This window comes from Phocoena sinus, chromosome 15, assembly GCF_008692025.1.
Source record: "Phocoena sinus isolate mPhoSin1 chromosome 15, mPhoSin1.pri, whole genome shotgun sequence".
Lineage (NCBI taxonomy): Eukaryota > Metazoa > Chordata > Mammalia > Artiodactyla > Phocoenidae > Phocoena > Phocoena sinus.
Genome location: NC_045777.1, coordinates 70,525,929 through 70,545,436, shown reverse-complemented (window position 1 = coordinate 70,545,436; position 19,508 = coordinate 70,525,929). Strand labels below are relative to the sequence as shown.

The 19,508-nt window shown below is 42.1% G+C and overlaps 1 protein-coding gene across 3 annotated transcripts in view; it reads left to right on the top strand.

The window, feature by feature from the left end:
* The first annotated feature begins 855 nt into the window (after window positions 1–855).
* NSMCE1 (NSE1 homolog, SMC5-SMC6 complex component) overlaps window positions 856–19,508 on the top strand; it is a 40,737-nt gene continuing 22,084 nt past the window's right edge. The window contains exons 1-2 of one of the 3 annotated variants that reach the window (XM_032604452.1): window positions 856–913; window positions 16,063–16,209. In XM_032604452.1, coding sequence (XP_032460343.1) covers window positions 16,074–16,209 — 136 coding nt within the window. In that variant the 5' untranslated portion in view covers window positions 856–913; window positions 16,063–16,073. Of the gene's footprint in view, window positions 1,410–16,062; window positions 16,210–19,508 lie in introns of all 3 variants that reach the window. The other 2 variants (XM_032604455.1, XM_032604453.1) reach the window with 2 other exon arrangements.

Below are 19,508 nucleotides of genomic sequence, written 5' to 3'. Positions count from 1 at the left end.
AACTGAGGTCCAGAGAGACTGAGAAGTTGCCCAAGACCACAGGAGTGGTAACCGGCCAAGTAGGAACTTGAAGATATCATCATAGGGATAGACACTTGCACTTTCTACTGGTCTATAATTAGTTACCTGTTACCTGTTGCCCCTGCTAGACTGCACGACTAGCTCTCAGACCAGGGACTGGAATACAAACGTTTGTAAAATGAGTGCCCTGGAGACGCAAAGCAGTCCATTCACCTCTGTTAATAACTTCATTTACTTCTCACAACAATGCCCAGGTAGGACAGTAGCTAACATTTAATCAGCACTTCCATGTGCCATTATCTCTTAAAACCTCACAAACACACTATTTCATAGGGACTATTGTTATCCCTACTAGACGGAAGAAGAACCTGAGGCTCAGTGCAGCTCCATGACTTGCCCAGGATCTGGCAATTAGTAAGTGACAGTCAGGATTCTACCGCACGCTGTAAGACAACAGAGGCCTCTTTCTTGACCATGAGGCCACACTGTCAGTTCTACAGATGGGAAAACTGAGGCCCGGGACGGGGCACTAACTTGTGCCCACGGAATCGCGCCCATTGAAGAGGGCATACGGCACTCTTGCTCTTCCCCCTTTTGGGCCGCGGAGTGCCACTGCGGAGCGGGAGGCGGGGGACGAGAAGCGGAAGCCCTTTCCTGTAAGGTACCGAGAGCCGCTTAGATGCGCTAACTCCCGCCCTCACGGACGGATCCCGCGACTCCAAGGCAACGGCGCGGGCTGGAGAACAGGAAGTGAGTCACCCGGTGGGAGGGACAAATCTGCTACAATCACCAATGGGAGCGCCGCGTCCGCGTTCGCCCCGCCCCGAGGGAGGGGCCGAGCCCGCCTTTTCGCCTTCGCCGCCGGCAGTGTGGGCTGCGCTTGGGCGCTGCGGTGGGTAATTGGGGCGCGGGGGCGCGAGGCTGATAGGGAAGGAAGAGGGCCGCTCAGGAAGGTGAGGGGCGGACGGCCGGTGGGGGTCAGGCCCCGGGGGGTCGGTCCGCGTGCTGTGCCACAGTGTGGCTCTGAGGCCCGGGGGCTGGGGCTTCTCAATTCCTGATGGGGAAACTGAGGCCCCGTGAGGGGCGGCAGAGCTAGGTAGACCGGAAGTTCGTCCATCACACGCAGACCGACATTTTAAAAACGTAATATTAGGTGAAAAAATACTTTAAATCATAATATTAGTTGAAAAAGCAAAGTACAAAATTCTGTCTAAACTGAATACGTAAAATAGGGCCTTCACTGACCACCGTCTTAGTCTCGCCGGCCTCTGTGCTTCCCCTCTATTTTGGGTTCAGAACTTCTTACTTTGTACAAGTCCACAGCCCCTTATTTTAAAGCCCTGAGGCTGGATGTGTTCAGAATACCGAATTTCTCGGATTTTCGAAAGGTAATATGGCGCATATATTATATGTTCTGTCATATCTTCAGCGGGGTCTGGGGCAATGTCTTGTGATCAAATACATTACTTTTCTCACAGCTAAATATGTGCATATTTACGCGAAGGGGGTAAACAACAACCATAAATAGTCTCACCTTAGGTCAGATCAGGTTTTGAAACTTAAAAGATTAGTTTTGAGAACTTTCGAGATTTGAAAATTGCAGATAAGGGACCTGGATCATAATTTTATCGTTCACTCATATTTCTCACTAATTCGGACTGAGGCTGCCACAGTTCCTCACCCTGCTTTTGTATGGTCACTTCCCTGTCTCCATCACTAACGCTGTGTCGCCTTGTGCCCTCTCAGCCTCAGTTTCCTCATCTGTAAAATGGGGTCAGTAATGCTTTCCTCATAAGGTTCTGGGGAGGATGAAATGAGGCTGTGAATGTGAAACATTAATACTGTGTCTAGCACTTGGCACAGATAGTTATGTTTGAGATTTGCTTATTCCACAAACATTTCTATTTTTAAATTATTTGAATGGTGATACACCCGCCCTTTCGTAGAGACTACTGACTTCTCTGCATAAACAAGCCTATATGTATCTTTCACCCTCATTTTCCCACCCCTTTTCCCCAAATTATAGCATTGTATACTGTTCTATACCTCCTTCTTCTTATTAACATTTATTTTGGCTGTTCCTTAACATAATTATATAATTTTCTTTTTTTTTTATTAAGATAAGTTACCCACCTATAAAAATGTGTGATATAAGTTTGAAGAACAAAAGTACAGTGAACACCATCCACACACCACCAAGTTAAGAAATAGTACATTGTCATATCCTCAAAGCCACCACTGAAGCATTTTCTTCCCTCCCTAAAGATGACTACTGCCCTAAATATTGCGTTATCATTCCCTTGTTTTTCCTTGTACTTTTTAGTATCTATGTATCGCTCATGAATGCAGTGTACGGTTTTGCTAGTTTTTAGATTTTATATAAATGGGATCCAAATATATATTTTGTGTGACTTGATTTTTGCACATAACATTACATTTATGAGATGCATCCATGTTACTATGAGTAGCTGTACTTCATTGCTGTTTTGATTTCCATGGTATGATTATAAAGGCTTTATGTAGGTGTTCTTCAGTTGATTGGCACTTGTACTGTTGCCAGATTTTTGCTATTACATCATGCTTCATAAACATACTTCCTGGGGTAAATGTGGAAGTTTCTGTAAGGTATATACCTAATAGTAGATTTCTGGGGATATCAGATTTTTAGTGATATCAAATCAATGTCTGAAGTGGTTATAAGGGCTTATACTCTACCAGCAGTGGATGAAAGTTTCAGCCTCAGCCATTCTTAAGAATTTATGCCTTTCTGGTGATGGGTAAGACATTAATCACTATGGTTTTACTACTCATTTGCCTGATGACATTGAACATTTCTTTATGTATTTATTAGTCATTTGTGCATTCTTTTCATAAATTTTCTCTTGCTCATTTTTCTCTTACATTGCCTTCCCCTTACTGATTTGTAAGATTTCTTTATATATTCTGAATCTTTTGTGTGTGGCTTAAATGTGTTTCAGATACCTTCCAGTTTGAGCTTGTCTTTTGTCTCTCTGTCTCTGTCTCTCTCTCCCCCACTTTCTGTATTTTTGATGAACAGAGGTTCTTAATTTTAACAAAATCGAATTTATCAGTATATTCTTTTATGGTTTGTACTTTTCATATCTTTTAAAGAAATTCTGCTTTCCCTACCTTTGGGTCATAAAGATATACTCCTATATTGTTGTCTAAAAGTTTTATTGTGTTTCCTTTCTTATGACCTTAATCCTCAAGAATTGAGTTTTGTGCATAATGTGAAGGAAGGGTCTAGTTTTATTTTTTTTCACATATGAATAATGGGTTGTTCTGGCACCTTTCATTGAAAAGTCTGCTTTGATCTGGAGTTCCATTTCTTCAACATACCAAGTATCCATATATGTATACATTTCTATTTCTTTTGTGTGTGTGTGTGGTATGCGGGGCCCTATTTCTATTTCTTAGTTGTCTGTTCTGTTCCATTGGCCTTATTTGTCCATTTCTGTACCATTATCACCCATTATTCATTACTCTACCTGTATGATAAGGCGTGGTACTGGGTAGGACAAGTCCTCTTGCCTTTATCTTCTCTAAGAATGTCTTTGCTGCTTTGCCTTTACATTTTCTATGTAAATTTTAGAACCATCTTGTCAAGTCACACACAGACATGTACACAAAGCCTGTGAGGATTTTGATTGGAATTGTATTGATTCAGTTGCATTGGATCAGTTTGGATTTTAAAGTGATTGCTTTGAACATTTCATCCTTAAGTGTTATGTGTGCTGTGGGTTTTTGTAGAAGTTTCCTTCTATTCCAAGTTTGTTAAAGAATTTTTAGTATGAACAAATGTTGAATTTTATCAACTATATTTTCTGCATCTACTAAGATGATTGTATGCTTTTTCTCCTTTCTATTAATGTGGTGGCTGACACTGATTGGTTTTTCTCTCCCGCCACAGCTTTATTGAGATATTATTGACATACGACATTTTTTTTTTAACATCTTTTTTTTTTTTTGCGGTACGCGGGCCTCTTACTGCCGTGGCCTCTCCCGCCGCGGAGCACAGGCTCCGGACGCGCCGGCCCAGCGGCCACGGCCCACGGGCCCAGCCGCTCCGCGGCACGTGGGATCCCCCCGGACCGGGGCACGAACCCGCGTCCCCTGCATAGGCAGGCGGACTCCCAACCACTGCGCCACCAGGGAAGCCCTTTTTAACATCTTTATGGCGTGTAATTGCTTTACAATGGTTTGTTAGTTTCTGCTTTATAACAGAGTGAATCAGTTATACATATACATATATCCCCATATCCCCTCCCTCTTGCATCTCCCTCCCACCCTCCCTATCCCACCCCTCTAGGTGGTCACAAAGCACCTAGCTCATCTCCCTGTGCTGTGCAGCTGCTTCCCACTAGCTATCTATTTTACATTTGGTAGTGTATGTATGTACATGCCATTCTCTCACTTTTTCCCAACTTACCCTTCCCCCTCCCCTTGTCCTCAAGTCCATTCTCTAGTAGGTCTGCGTCTTTATTCCTATCTTGCCCCTAGGTTCTTCATGACCATTTTTTTGTTTGTTTTTAGATTCCATATATATGTGTTAGCATACGGTACTTGTTTTTCTCTTTCTGACTTACTTCACTCTGTATGACAGACTCTAGGTCCATCCTGCTCACTGTAAATAACTCAATTTTGTTTCTTTTTATGACATATGACATTTGATGGACTTTCAGATGTTTAACCATTGCTGGGATAAACCACACCATCACAATATATTGTCCTTTTTACATTGCTAGATTCGGTGTGTTAACATTTTTGCTTTGTTCATGAAAGATAACGGATTTTCATTTTACCTTCTTTTGCAGTCTTTGTTAGGTTTCAGTGCCCAACTTATGTCAGCTTCATCAGATGCTTTGGGGATGGTTTGTTCTTTTTCTGGCTCTGGGATAGTTTATGTAACATTTGAAATGATTTGTTTCTAGAATGTTTGGTAGGATTTCTTGATAAATCCATTGGGACCTGAAGTGTTCTTTGTGGGAAGATAAATTTCCCATAAAATGTCTTGAATGGTTATGAAATTGTTTAGGTTTTTAAATTATCTTTAGTCAGTTTTGAATGAATTTCCTATGACTTTGTACATATTTAAAATACAGCTTATTTTAAGTTGTCTATAATATCTTTTTAAAATGTTTGTGTCTGCAATTAGTTTCCCTTTTTCATTCCAAATATTATTTATTTATAAGTTTTCTCTCGGAAAATCTTGTCAGAGGTTTGTCACTTTTACTGAGTGTCTTCAAAGAATAATTTTGGTTTTATTGATCTTTTCAGACATGCACTTATTTTCTATTTCATTAATTTCTGGTCTTTATTATTTTCTTTCTTTAGCGTTCTTTGGATTTAATTTGCTGTTATTATTTTTAGAGCTTCAGATGGATGTCTAACTCACTAAGTTTCACGCCTCCCTCCCCCCCCAAAAATATATATGTATATATAAACATTTAAGGCTATTAATTTCTCTCTACTGTTTTAGTTGCCTCCCACCAATTTCTATGTGTAATATTTTATTTTCAGTTCAAAATATTTTCTGATTTCCATTAACAATTCCTCTTTGATAAAGGATTATTTAAGAGTGTGTTTCTTAAATTTTAAACAGTTTTTCTACTTTTCTTTCTGTTTTCTGGTTCCCACCTTTGTTGCATTGCAGTCAGAGAACATGTTCTGTATGAGACCAGTCTTTTACAGTTTGCTAAGACTTGCTTTCTGACCCATATGTGGCAATTTGCAAAATTGTTCCAGGTATGCTTGAAGATTGTGTATTCTGTAGCTGTTGAGTACAATGTTTTATACATGTCCATCAGATTAAGCTTTTTGTTGTGTTTTACAAATCTTCTCTATACACACATTTTTTTGTTCATTTATCAATGATGGAGAGGGATATCTTAGAATCTCCCGCTATGGTTATGGATTTGTACGTTTATTTTTGTAGGTCTGTTAACTGTTTTGAGGTTCTGTTATTATGTGCTTAAATATTTAAAATTGTTATGGCTTCTTTGGAACTGAACCTTTTTATCATTTTATGGGGACCATCCTTATCTCTAGTAATGCTTTCTGCCTTTAAGTCTATTTTGTGTCATATTAATATAGCCACATCAGTTGTCTTTTGGTTAGTTCACAGAGTGTATATTTTCCTATCCTTTTACTGTAAATTTTTTGGCATTCTTATGCTTTAGAAGTAACTTCTATGTCATATAGCTAGGTTTTATTAACTATTCAATTTGACAAGTTTTTGATCTGGTTTAACAGCCTGGCTCTATCATCTACTTAAAGACCCTTAGTTTGGAAAGCCTGAATCTCGAGTTTCTAGGGCAAAAGTCCAAATTCCTCAGCCCAGCGTATTCTGTTCTTGTGTCTGGAACAATCACTGGCAAATAAGGGGTACTCAGTACCTAAAAATAGAATGGATGAATGAAGGTACCTGATCCTAGTGATAGGAAATAGACTTGGCAGGACTTGGGGACTGGCTGGATCTAGTCAGCCTCAGAGGAGAGGATGATCAGGGTTTGATGCTCAGGTCTGTGGTGTCTGTATGTCTGCGTGGACTGTAACACCCAAACCAGATGATTCTCAAAGAGGACTCGGGGGGAGGAAGGGGTTGAGGAAGGAGGAGATGAGTCTGGTTTAGGATTGGTTGAGGTTGAGATGCTGGTGAGATATTCTCGAGGAGCTAGCAGGCAGTCAGAGAAGCTGGTCATGAGATGGTGCATCTTACCAGCTCTGAGGCCCAGCTGATGTTGCCATTTAAAAAGAACAGTAACTAGCCTTTTTGCATATCTCCTAGAGCTAGTTCTTGGCAAATCCTTGGTAGTCATATCTCATTTAAACTGCATTTTATTCTTTAAAGATCGTATTATCCCCATTTTATAGAAGAAAAGACAGATTAAGCATACTGGCTAAAAATGTGTCTGTGTTATATTTGCTTAAGGTAACAGCGACTTTCTTGTAAGATCATGGCATCACCTGAAGTGGATGTTAAAACCTCAGAATTTCAAGCCCCTCTGCAGTCAACCTCCAGAAAAGACCTGGGGGTCTGCATTTTTAATACGCAGGTTAGGTGATTCTTAAGGTCAGGCGGGTCTGGCAGGCACAGGTCTCAAAGCTACCTGTCTAGTTCTCGCCCTGAGGTCTTAGCTGCTGCACTGCGCCACCTCTCCGTGGCAGGGGCAGGCTTTTTTTTTTTTGCGGTACGCGGGCCTCTCACTGTCGTGGCCTCTCCCGTTGTGGAGCACAGGCTCGGGACGCGCAGGCTCAGCGGCCATGGCTCACGGGCCCAGCCGCTCCGCGGCATGTGGGATCTTCCCGGACCAGGGCACGAACCCGCGTCCACTGCATCGGCAGGCGGACTCTCAACCACTGCGCCACCAGGGAAGCCCGGGGAAGGCTTTTTGATCAGGGCTTGTGCAGTCCTTTTATCAGCTCTGATCTTTGTGGTTTGTGGAAAGTTAGCGTTTTAGTAGAGAGCAGCAGGTGTTGAAAAACACCCTGCAGTCCTAGCATGACAGTTGTTTTATTAGTGGTTTGGGAAAGGAGAAGGAAACTAGCATTTATTAAGTGTTTACTAGTAGTTCTCTAAGCAGTGAAAGTTATTCTGATTTTATAGTGAGAAATGGGGCCTCAGCTAAATTTATCCCAGTCCATAGATGTGGTAGGAGGCTGAGCCAAGTTTCAGACCCAGAAGTGTCTACTAGTAAAAATAGCTCAAATTTTTTTTTAGTGTCTAGTCTGTTACCAGGCTCTTATATGTATTTTTTTATTGAGGTATAGTTGATACACAATATTATATAAGTTTCAGGTGTACAACAGAGTGATTCACAACTTTTTTTTTTTTTTTTTTTTCTTGGTCAAATAATTTTAATTATCAGCAAAATATTTCATATTAAAATTTGTTGGATTTTTTTTTTTTTTTTTTTTTTTTTTAAACATCTTCACTGGGGTACAATTGCCCCACAATGGTGTGCCAGCCTCTGCTCTACAACAAAGCGAATCAGCTATACATATACATATGTTCCCATATGTCTTCCCTCTTGCGTCTCCCTCCCTCCCACTCTCCCCATCCCACCCTTCCAGGCTGTCACAAAGCACCGAGCTAATATCCCTGTGCCTTGCGGCTGCTTCCCCCCAGCTATCTACCTTACTACGTTTGTTAGTGTGTATATGTCCATGACTCTCTCTCGCCCTGTCAAAACTCACCCTTCCCCCTCCCCATATCCTTAAGTCCGTTCTCCAGTAGGTCTGCGTCTTTATTCCTATCTTACCCCTAGGTTCTTCATGACATTTTTTTCCCTTAAATTCCATATATATGTGTTAGCATACGGTATTTGTCTTTTTCTTTCTGACTGACTTCACTCTGTATGACAGATTCTAGGTCTATCCATCTCATTACAAATAGCTCAATTTCATTTCTTTTTAAGGCTGAGTAATATTCCATTGTGTATATGTGCCACATCTTCTTTATCCATTCATCCGATGATGGGCGCTTAGGTTGTTTCCATGTCCTGGCTATTGTAAATAGAGCTGCAATGAACATTTTGGTACATGACTCTCTTTGAATTTTGGTTTTCTCAGGGTATATGCCAAGTAGTGGGATTGCTGGGTCATATGGTAATTCTATTTGTAGTTTTTTAAGGAACCTCCATACTGTTCTCCACAGTGGCTGAACCAATTCACATTCCCACCAGCAGTGCAAGAGTGTCCCCTTTTCTCCACACCCTCTCCAGCATTTATTGTTTCTTGATTTTTTGATGATGGCCATTCTGACTGGTGTGAGATGATATCTCATTGTAGTTTTGATTTGCATTTCTCTAATGATTAATGATGTTGAGCATTCTTTCATGTGTTTGTTGGCATTCTGTATATCTTCTTTGGAGAAATGTCTATTTAGGTCTTCTGCCCATTTTTGGATGGGGTTGTTTGTTTTTTTGTTATTGAGCTGCATGAGCTGCTTGTAAATTTTGGAGATTAATCCTTTGTCAGTTGCTTCATTTGCAAATGTTTTCTCCCATTCTGAGGGTTGTCTTTTGGTCTTGGTTATGGTTTCCTTTGCTGTGCAAAAGCTTTGAAGTTTCATTAGGTCCCATTTGTTTATTTTTGTTTTTATTTCCATTACTCTAGGAGGTGGGTCAGAAAGGATCTTGCTGTGATTTATGTCATAGAGTGTTCTTCCTATGTTTTCTTCTAAGAGTTTGATAGTTTCTGGCCTTACATTTAGGTCTTTAATCCATTTTGAGCTTATTTTTGTGTATGGTGTTAGGGAGTGATCTAATCTCATACTTTTACATGTACCTGTCCAGTTTTCCCAGCACCATTTATTGAAGAGGCTGTCCTTTCTCCACTGTACATTCCTGCCTCCTTTATCAAAGATAAGGTGTCCATATGTGCGTGGGTTTATCTCTGGGCTTTCTATCCTGTTCCACTGATCTGTCTTTCTGTTTTTGTGCCAGTACCATACTGTCTTGATTACTGTTGCTTTGTAATATAGTCTGAAGTCAGGGAGCCTTATTCCTCCAGCTCCTTTTTTCGTTCTCAAGATTGCTTTGGCTATTCGGGGTCTTTTGTGTTTCCATACAAATTGCGAAATTTTTTGTTCTAGTTCTGTGAAAAATGCCAGTGGTAGTTTGATAGGGATTGCATTGAATCTGTAGATTGCTTTGGGTAGTAGAGTCATTTTCACAATGTTGATTCTTCCCATCCAAGAACATGGTATATCTCTCCATCTATTTGTATCATCTTTAATTTCTTTCATCAGTGTCTTATAATTTTCTGCATACAGGTCTTTCGTATCCTTAGGTAGGTTTATTCCTAGATATTTTATTCTTTTTGTTGCAATGGTAAATGGGAGTGTTTTCTTGATTTCACTTTCAGATTTTTCATCATTAGTATATAGGAATGCCAGAGATTTCTGTGCATTAATTTTGTATCCTGCTACTTTACCAAATTCATTGATTAGCTCTAGTAGTTTTCTGGTAGCATCTTTAGGATTCTCTATGTATAGTATCATGTCATCTGCAAACAGTGACAGCTTTACTTCTTCTTTTCCGATTTGGATTCCTTTTATTTCCTTTTCTTCTCTGATTGCTGTGGCTAAAACTTCCAAAACTATGTTGAATAAGAGTGGTGAGAGTGGGCAACCTTGTCTTGTTCCTGATCTTAGTGGAAATGCTTTCAGTTTTTCACCATTGAGGATGATGTTTGCTGTGGGCTTGTCATATATGGCTTTTATTATGTTTAGGAAAGTTCCCTCTATGCCTACTTTCTGGAGGGTTTTTATCATAAATGGGTGTTGAATTTTGTCGAAAGCTTTCTCTGCATCTATTGAGATGATCATATGGTTTTTCTCCTTCAATTTGTTAATATAGTTTATCACATTGATAGATTTGCGTATATTGAAGAATCCTTGCATTCCTGGAATAAACCCCACTTGATCATGGTGTATGATCCTTTTAATGTGCTGTTGGATTCTGTTTGCTAGTATTTTGTTGAGGATTTTTGCATCTATGTTCATCAGTGATATTGGCCTGTAGTTTTCTTTCTTTGTGACATCCTTGTCTGGTTTTGGTATCAAGGTGATGGTGGCTTCGTAGAAGGAATTTGGGAGTGTTCCTCCCTCTGCTATATTTTGGAAGAGTTTGAGAAGGATAGGTGTTAGCTCTTCTCTAAACGTTTGATAGAATTCACCTGTGAAGCCATCTGGTCCTGGGCTTTTGTTTGTTGGAAGGTTTTTAATCACAGTTTCAATTTCAGTGCTTGTGATTGGTCTGTTCATATTTTCTATTTCTTCCTGATTCAGTCTTGGCAGGTTGTGCATTTCTAAGAATTTGTCCATTTCTTCCAGATTGTCCATTTTATTGGCATAGAGTTGCTTGTAGTAATCTCTCATGATTTTTTTTATTTCTGCAGTGTCAGTTGTTACTTCTCCTTTTTCATTTCTAATTCTATTGATTTGAGTCTTCTCCCTTTTTTTCTTGATGAGTCTGGCTAGTGGTTTATCTATTTTGTTTATCTTCTCAAAGAACCAGCTTTTAGTTTTATTGATCTTTGCTATTGTTTCCTTCATTTCTTTTTCATTTATTTCTGATCTGATTTTTATGATTTCTTTCCTTCTGCTAGCTTTGGGGTTTTTTTGTTCTTCTTTCTCTAATTGCTTGAGGTGCAAGGTTAGGTTGTTTATTCGAGATGTTTCCTGCTTCTTAAGGTGGGCTTGTATTGCTATAAACTTCCCCCTTAGAACTGCTTTTGCTGCATCCCATAGGTTTTGGGTCGTTGTGTCTCCATTGTCATTTGTTTCTAGGTATTTTTTTATTTCCTCTTTGATTTCTTCAGTGATCACTTCATTATTAAGTAGTGTATTGTTTAGCCTCCATGTGTTTGTATTTTTTACAGATCTTTTCCTGTAATTGATATCTAGTCTCATGGCGTTGTGGTCGGAAAAGATACTTGATACAATTTCAGTTTTCTTAAATTTACCAAGGCTTGATTTGTGACCCAAGATATGATCTATCCTGGAGAATGTTCCATGAGCACTTGAGAAAAATGTGTATTCTGTTGTTTTTGGATGGAGTGTCCTATAAACATCAATTAAGTCCATCTTGTTTAATGTATCATTTAAAGCTTGTGTTTCCTTATTTATTTTCATTTTGGATGATCTGTCCATGGGTGAAAGTGGGGTGTTAAAGTCCCCTACTATGAATGTGTTACTGTTGATCTCCCCTTTTATGGTTGTTAGTATTTGCCTTATGTATTGAGGTGCTCCTATGTTGGGTGCATAAATATTTACAATTGTTATATCTTCTTCTTGGATCGATCCCTTGATCATTATGTAGTGTCCTTCTTTGTCCCTTTTAATAGTCCTTATTTTAAAGTCTATTTTGTCTGATATGAGAATTGCTACTCCAGCTTTCTTTTGGTTTCCATTTGCATGGAATATCTTTTTCCATCCCCTTACTTTCAGTCTGTATGTGTCTCTAGTTCTGAAGTGGGTCTCTTGTAGACAGCATATATAAGGGTCTTGTTTTTGTATCCATTCAGCCAATCTGTGTCTTTTGGTGGGAGCATTTAGTCCATTTACATTTAAGGTAATTATTGATATGTATGTTCCTATTTCCATTTTATATATTGTTTTGGGTTCGCTACTATAGGTCATTTCCTTCTCTTGTGTTTCGTGTCTAGAGAAGTTCCTTTAGCATTTGTTGTAAAGCTGGTTTGGTGGTGCTGAACTCTCTCAGCTTTTGCTTGTCTGTAAAGGTTTTAATTTCTCCATCAAATGTGAATGAGATCCTTGCTGGGTAGAGTAGTCTTGGTTTCAGGCTATTCTCCTTCATCACTTTCAGTATGTCCTGCCACTCCCTTCTGGCTTGTAGGGTTTCTGCTGAGAGATCAGCTGTTAACCTTATGGGGATTCCCTTGTGTGTTATTTGTTGTTTTTCCCTTGCTGCTTTTAATATGCTTTCTTTGTGTTTAATTTTTGACAGTTTGATTAATATGTGTCTTGGCGTGTTTCTCCTTGTATTTATCCTGTATGGGACCCTCTGTGCTTCCTGGACTTGATTAACTATTTCCTTTCCCATATTAGGGAAGTTTTCAACTATAATCTCTTCAAATATTTTCTCAGTCCCTTTCTTTCTTTCTTCTTCTTCTGGAACCCCTATAATTCGAATGTTGGTGCGTTTCATGTTGTCCCAGAGGTCTCTGAGACTGTCCTCAGTTCTTTTCATTCTTTTTTCTTTATTCTGCTCTGCAGTAGTTATTTCCACTACTTTATCTTCCAGGTCACTTATCCGTTCTTCTGCCTCAGTTATTCTGCTATTGATCCTATCTAGAGTGATTTTAATTTCATTTATTGCATTGTTCATCGTTGCTTGTTTCATCTTTAGTTCTTGTAGGTCCTTGTTAACTGTTTCTTGCATTTTGTCCATTCTACTTCCAAGATTTCGGATCATCCTTACTATCATTATTCTGAATTCTTTTTCAGGTAGATTGCCTATTTCCTCTTCATTTGTTAGGTCTGGTGGGTTTTTATCTTGCTCCTTCATCTGCTGTGTGCTTTTCTGTCTTCTCATTTTGCTTATCTTACTGTGTTTGGGGTCTCCTTTTTGCAGGCTGCAGGTTCGTAGTTCCCGTTGTTTTTGATGTCTGTCTCCAGTGGCTAAGGTTGTTTCAGTGGGTTGTGTAGGCTTCCTGGTGGAGGGGACTAGTGCCTGTGTTGTGCTGGATGAGGCTGGATCTTGTCTCTCTAGTGGGCAGGTTCACGTCTGGTGGTGTGTTTTGGGGTGTCTGTGGCCTTATTATGATTTTAGGCAGCCTCTCTGCTAATGGGTGGGGTTGTGTTCCTGTTTTGCTAGTTGTTTGGCATAGGTTGTCCAGCACTGTGGCTTGCTGGTCGTTGAGTGAAGCTGGGTGCTGGTGTTAAGATGGAGGTCTCTGGGAGATTTCCGCTGTTTAATATTATGTGGAGCTGGGAGGTCTCTTGTTGACCAGTGACCTGAAGTTGGCTCTCCTACCTCAGAGGCAGAGCCCTGACTCCTGGCTGGAGCACCAAGAGCCTTTCATCCACACGGCTCAGAATAAAAGGGAGAAAAAGTAGAGAGAATTAGTAGAAGTATGAGGAAAGAAAGAAGGAAAGGAGGAAAGGAAGGAAGGAAGAAAGAAGCAAAGAAGGAAAGAAAGGAGGGAGGGAGGGAGGGAGGGAGGAAGGAAGGAAGGAAGGAAGGAGGGAAAGAAGGAAAAAAAGACAGAAAGAAAGATGATACAGTAAAAATAAAATAAAGTATAATATAGTTATTGAATTAAAAAATATTTAGAAAAAAAAAAAGGGACGGATAGAACCTTAGGACAAATGTTGGAAGCAAAGCTATACAGAGAAAATCTTACACAGAAGCATACACATACACCTTCACAAAAAGAGGTAAAGGGGGAAAAATCATAAATCCTGCTCCCTGAGACCACCTCCTCAATTTGGGGTGATTCGTTGTCTAAAGGAGGGAGGGAAGGAAGGAAAGAAAGAACGAAGGTAAAGTATAATAAAGTTATTACAATTAAACTTAATTATTAAGAAAAAGAATTTTTAAAAAAAAGTCATGGACGGATAGAGCCCTAGGACAAATGGTGGAAGCTAGAGTATACAGACTAGATGTCACACAGGAGCATACACGTACACCTTCACAAAAAGAGGAAAAGGGAAAAAAATCATAGATTTCGCTCCTAAATTCCACCTCTTCAATTTGGGATCATTCCTTGTCTATTCAGGTATTCCACAGATGCAGGGTATATCAAGTTGATTGTGGAGCTTTAATCCGCTGCTTCTGTGGCTGCTGGGAGAGATTTCCCTTTCTCTTCTTTGTTTTCACAGCTCACCGGAGCTCAGCTTTGGATTTGGCCCTGCCTCTGCGTGTAGGTCGCTGGAGGGCGTCTGTTTTTTCGCTCAGACAGGACGGGGTTAAAGGAGCCGCCGATTCGGGGCCTCCGGCTCAGTCAGGCCGGGGGTTGGGGGATGGGGGAAGGAGGGGCACTGCGTGCGGGGCCGGCCTGCGGCGGCAGAGGCAGCGTGACGTTGCGGCAGAGGCCGGCGTGACGTTGCACCAGCCTGAGGCCCGCCGTGCGCTGTCCCGGGGAAGTTGTCCCTGGATCCCGGGAACCTGGCAGTGGCGGGCTGCACAGGCTCCGCGGAAGAGGGGTGTGGAGAGTGACCTGTGCTCGCACACAGGCCCCTTGGTGGCGGCAGCAGCAGCCTTAGCGTCTCCCGCCCGTCTCTGGGGTCCGCGGTTTTAGCCGCGGCTCGCGCCCGTCTCGGGGGCTCGCGCCCTCAGCCGCGGCTCGCGCCCGTCTCTGGGGTTTGCGCTTTCAGCCGCGGCTCGCGCCCGTCTCGGGGGCTCGCGCCCTCAGCCGCGGCTCGCGCCCGTCTCTGGGGTTCGCGCTTTTAGCCGCGGCTCGCGCCCGTCTCTGGAGTTCCTTTAAGCAGCGCTCTTAGACCCCTCTCCTCGCGCACCAGGAGACAAAGAGGGAAGAAAAAGTCTCTTGCCTCTTCGGCCGGTGCAGGCTTTTCCCCGAACTCCCTCCCGGCTAGTCGTGGTGCACTAACCCCTTCAGGCTATGTTCAAGCCGCCAACCCCAGTCCTCTCCCTGAGCTCCGTCCAAAACCAAAACCTTAGCCTCAGCTCGCAGCCCCGCCCGCCCCGGTGGGTGAGCAGCAAGCCTCTCGGGTTGGTGAGTGCTGGTCGGCACCGATCTTCTGTGCAGGAATCTCCCCGCTTTGCCCTCCGCACCCGTCGCTGTGCACTACTCCGCGGTCCCGAAACTCCCCCCTCTGCCTCCCGCAGTCTCCGCCCGCGGAGGGGCTTCCTAGTGTGTGGAAACTTTTCCTCCTTCACAGCTCCCTCCCACTGGTGCAGGTGCCGTCCTTATTCTTTTGTCTCTGTTTTTTCTTTTGCCCTACCCAGTTACGTGGGGAGTTTCTTGCCTTTTGGGAGGTCTGAGGTCTTCTGCCAGCCTTCAGTAGGAGTTCTGTAGGAGTTGTTCCACGTGTGGATGTATTTCTGGTGTATCCGCGGGGAGGAAGGCGATCTCCGCGTCTTACTCTTCTGCCATCTTCAAGGTCCCCCCCTGATTCACAACTTTTAAAGGTTATACTCCATTTATAGTGTTACAGGCTTTTATGTATATTTACTCATTTAATCCTCATAGTAATTCTAGGGAAGACGTTTCTATCACTATTCTCATTTAACAAATCAGAAACTGAAGCACATGGAGGTTAAGTGTCCCCGTTTCACACACCTCCGTGGTGGAGCGGCCTGTGAATCCAGGCTTTCTGGCTGCTTCCAGAGTCCATACTTCTCACCACTGCCCAGTACTAATTTGCCTCACCCCTGACTCGTGTCCTTTTCATCTTTGTACTATTCAGCATGATGAACTAGATTTTAAAAACCATAACAAACTTTTATCTGTTAATGTAAATTGGAACGGACCGTGGAACGTTGCTTTTGGTGCTCAGACATGAGTGGATTGCCTTTGCTTCTCTTTTAGTTCCTCCATCCATGCAGGGCAGCACGAGGAGAATGGGCGTCATGACTGATGTCCACCGGCGGTTCCTGCAGCTGCTGATGACTCACGGCGTGCTGGAGGAGTGGGACGTCCAGCGCTTGCAGAAGCACTGCTATAAGGTCCATGACCGTGAGTATCGTTTCCCTGTTCCCAGGCTGCTCTGCCACCGTGTGATCAGGGACTAGTGACACTGGACTAATACCATGTACCCAGTCAATCGATACTGCCGACCTGGGCGTTCAAGTCTCTCACCATCTCATGCCAGCCCACCTTTCTCATCTCATCTTCAACTTTTTATTTTTTTAAAGTAAATCTGAAATTTAGCCCAGTGGCTAAGAACTTGGACTCTGAAGCTGGATAGTCATGGTTCACACCAAAGCTCTAGCACCTTCTCCAGTCCAAGTTGCTTCATCTCTATAATGAGGATAATCATTTGTACTTCATACCTGGGATGGTTCAGAGGATTAAGAGACATAATACATACAAAACACCTGGCACGGAAGGCGCTGCATTGGCTATTGATAGGAAGAGGGCACCTTAGCACAGGGGTGAAGGGCACAGCCTTGGACTTGGCCAAATTGGTGAAGTGCCATCCCTGCCCTGTGCCAGCTGTGGGCATTGGGAGCATCTTCTCAGTGGGTTGTTGGGAGGGGTAAGTAAGATAACACATGTGGAGCACTTAGAGACAGGACCTGGTTTCAATAACTGGAGGTAGCAGTAGAAGCAAGAGGATCCATTTTGATAGATCAGTGAAATCAGTGTTGGTAGATCTTACTGACTGTCAGTATGGGTAGATCTTGTTGAGTGAAAAAGAAAGTTGATAAATTACACCTATTGTATGATGTCATTGTGCTAAGTGTTTTTGTAAAACTTCACGATCTTTATTCATGAATACATACATCTGTGTGTAAAACTATAAAAGTGGATTCTAGAAGGATGTGCAGTACACCATAAGTGTGCTTGCCTTTGGGGAGAGGAGGCGTGGGATCGTTTTGTCACTAGAAATCAAAGGGTACTTCATCGTTACCCTGTTTTGTTCTTTTATTAAAAAAAAGACAAAGTACCTTCTGATTGATTAACAGGAATTTAAGTATTTGTTTTTTATTCTATGTTTTTGTCTTTCTGTATTTTTAATTTTCAAAAGAAGTAGTCAGCTAAGTCGAGAGGGGTGGGGAAAGGTGTGGGAGGGGCCCTGGGTGCACCGGTGAAGGGACCCAAGACGAGGTGACACATTTTGAGAACTGCAGTCTGTGGCCTGACAGAGGCAGAAGCCAGATCCCTAGGAGCTGAGGGGGGAAGGGCAGTAAGAGGGAAGACAGTGAGGAGAGAAGCAGTATCTTCCTGATGTGCAGAAGAAGGAAGACGTAAGAGGGTGGCATGTAGAGAAGAGGCAGGGTTTGAAGCGGCTGCTCCAGTGAGGTGTTCACGGGAAATTCTGGGAGCTGGATGGTGTGCATCAGCAAATTAAAAGCTTGGAGGGGCCTACAGTAAGGAATCCTTTTAAACTCTGTTTAGTCTTCTGTCTCCAAAATTAATTGATCTACAAACCTTGGGAAACTCTGGACAAGAACGTATGCCGTGTGGGAAGAGAACAGGTTCTTGTGGTGCGTAGGTTTACAGGTTATGAAGAACTCATAATTGTACACCATAGTAATGGGTTTTTTTTAAAAATTTAATTCTGTGGATATTGCAGACTTCTAGAAGGATTTGAAGCAGGAGAGTGACATAATTATTGCTGTGTTTGAGACTCTCCTTCTGGTGAAAATATGTTTGCTCTAACTGCCTGTACTGTGGTGGATTGGGGTCTTTGGTGAGAGCCTCCTTTATGGAAAGGGAATATTACATCTGTCAAGCTACCTTCTCTTGCTCTTTAAAAAAACACAGCAGGACTTTAAACCTGGCCCTCAATGTCCTTTAGTGATGGGCAGAATCATGCTTTTCTTAATTTTACCTACATGACAGTTCCTTTTCCCTTTTAGTTTCTCATCTGAGTCCTGAGTGTGAGCTTTATTGTTGAGGGGAAGTTTCAGAGCTCACTGGAAGGAGCTGTATGATGCCTGGGCACTAAGAATGAAAATGGTTTTGCCTTTATTTGACCTTCAAAGTTGTCATGACCTAATTTAGGAAAGTCCTGTAAAATGTGTCTAGGAATTGGTTTATTCTTCACACTTTATGTACCATTTCTGTGCATCAAGATATGGTTATGGCTAGGGTAGTCATGATAGAACTATAGATGTTTTCTCCCATCGTTCATTAAAAAAAAAAGAGAGAGAGAGAAAAGCTTGTTTCCAAGTGTTAATGTTATTTGAGAGATTTTTAAACTGAGGGATGATGGAATGAAATTATCTAAAATTAAGTAAAAACTTGTAAGACCAATATTATTAATCTCCTATCTTTTGAAGAGATTCCTAGGAAATTCCCCTTTTACCAACTAGAAAAATATTTAGGTTCCCAGAGAATGATGAAACAAAGGAGTATTTGAAACTGCAAGTTTCAGTTTCCCAGAGCATTTGTCCCTTTTGTCAAAGCACTTCCTATTCTGGGCTTTTGCTTGGGCTCTCCTTTTACTGTCATTAGGGGAAGACCAACTTCCCACATCTCTGGCTAGTGAAGAATTTCAGTTTTTTTTCTGATGTCCTGGTATAAAGCCTTGGCCTTTCTTCCTGGCATTGGAGCACCTTAGATTTTGAACCAGGGCTTGTGTACAAGCATGTGGCCATCCAGCACCATTTCCTGAGACTCTCCAGTGGGCCAGGCCTCTGTGCAAGAGATAAACTTGACACAGAGATAAACTTTTCTTCTCCTTGGGTTTCGTGAGTCAGACATGGAATCAGACACGGAATCAGACGATTCCAGTATAAGCCCCCTTGATGGGAGTAAGAACAGGAGGCCTGGGGAGTGGTGGTTAAGAAGACTTGGATTTGAGGATTTCCACTTTAGACCAAGATAGGGTAACAGGGACTAATTTACCTTCCTATCTGAAACAATCGAAAAATGGACAAAAACATGCAACACCGGTCATTAGTCAGTGAAGGACAGTGATCTCTTGAGAGGTAGGCATGAGGGTTTTTCCCTCTTGACACCAAATATGCATTTTTTTTCCCCAGCACTACCTCCCCAGTTCTCTGGACACCAACTTGAGTGTCCAAGAACTCAGTTCAGTTCTGACACTACCTACCTAGAGTTAGAGTCAGATCCCACCAGTGAGGGGCTTAGTCCCACAAGACTGCCCCTACTTACGATGCCAGTCTCAAGTCCTGGGCCACCCATACTTCTGACTGGCTATAAATCAGGGTTCTCATGATGCCCTCCTCGGGTTCAATACATTGGTAGAATGGCTCATGGAACTCAGGAAGACACTTCACTTGCATTTGCTGGTTTACTATAAAGGATACAACTCAAGAACAGCCATATGGATAAGATGCATA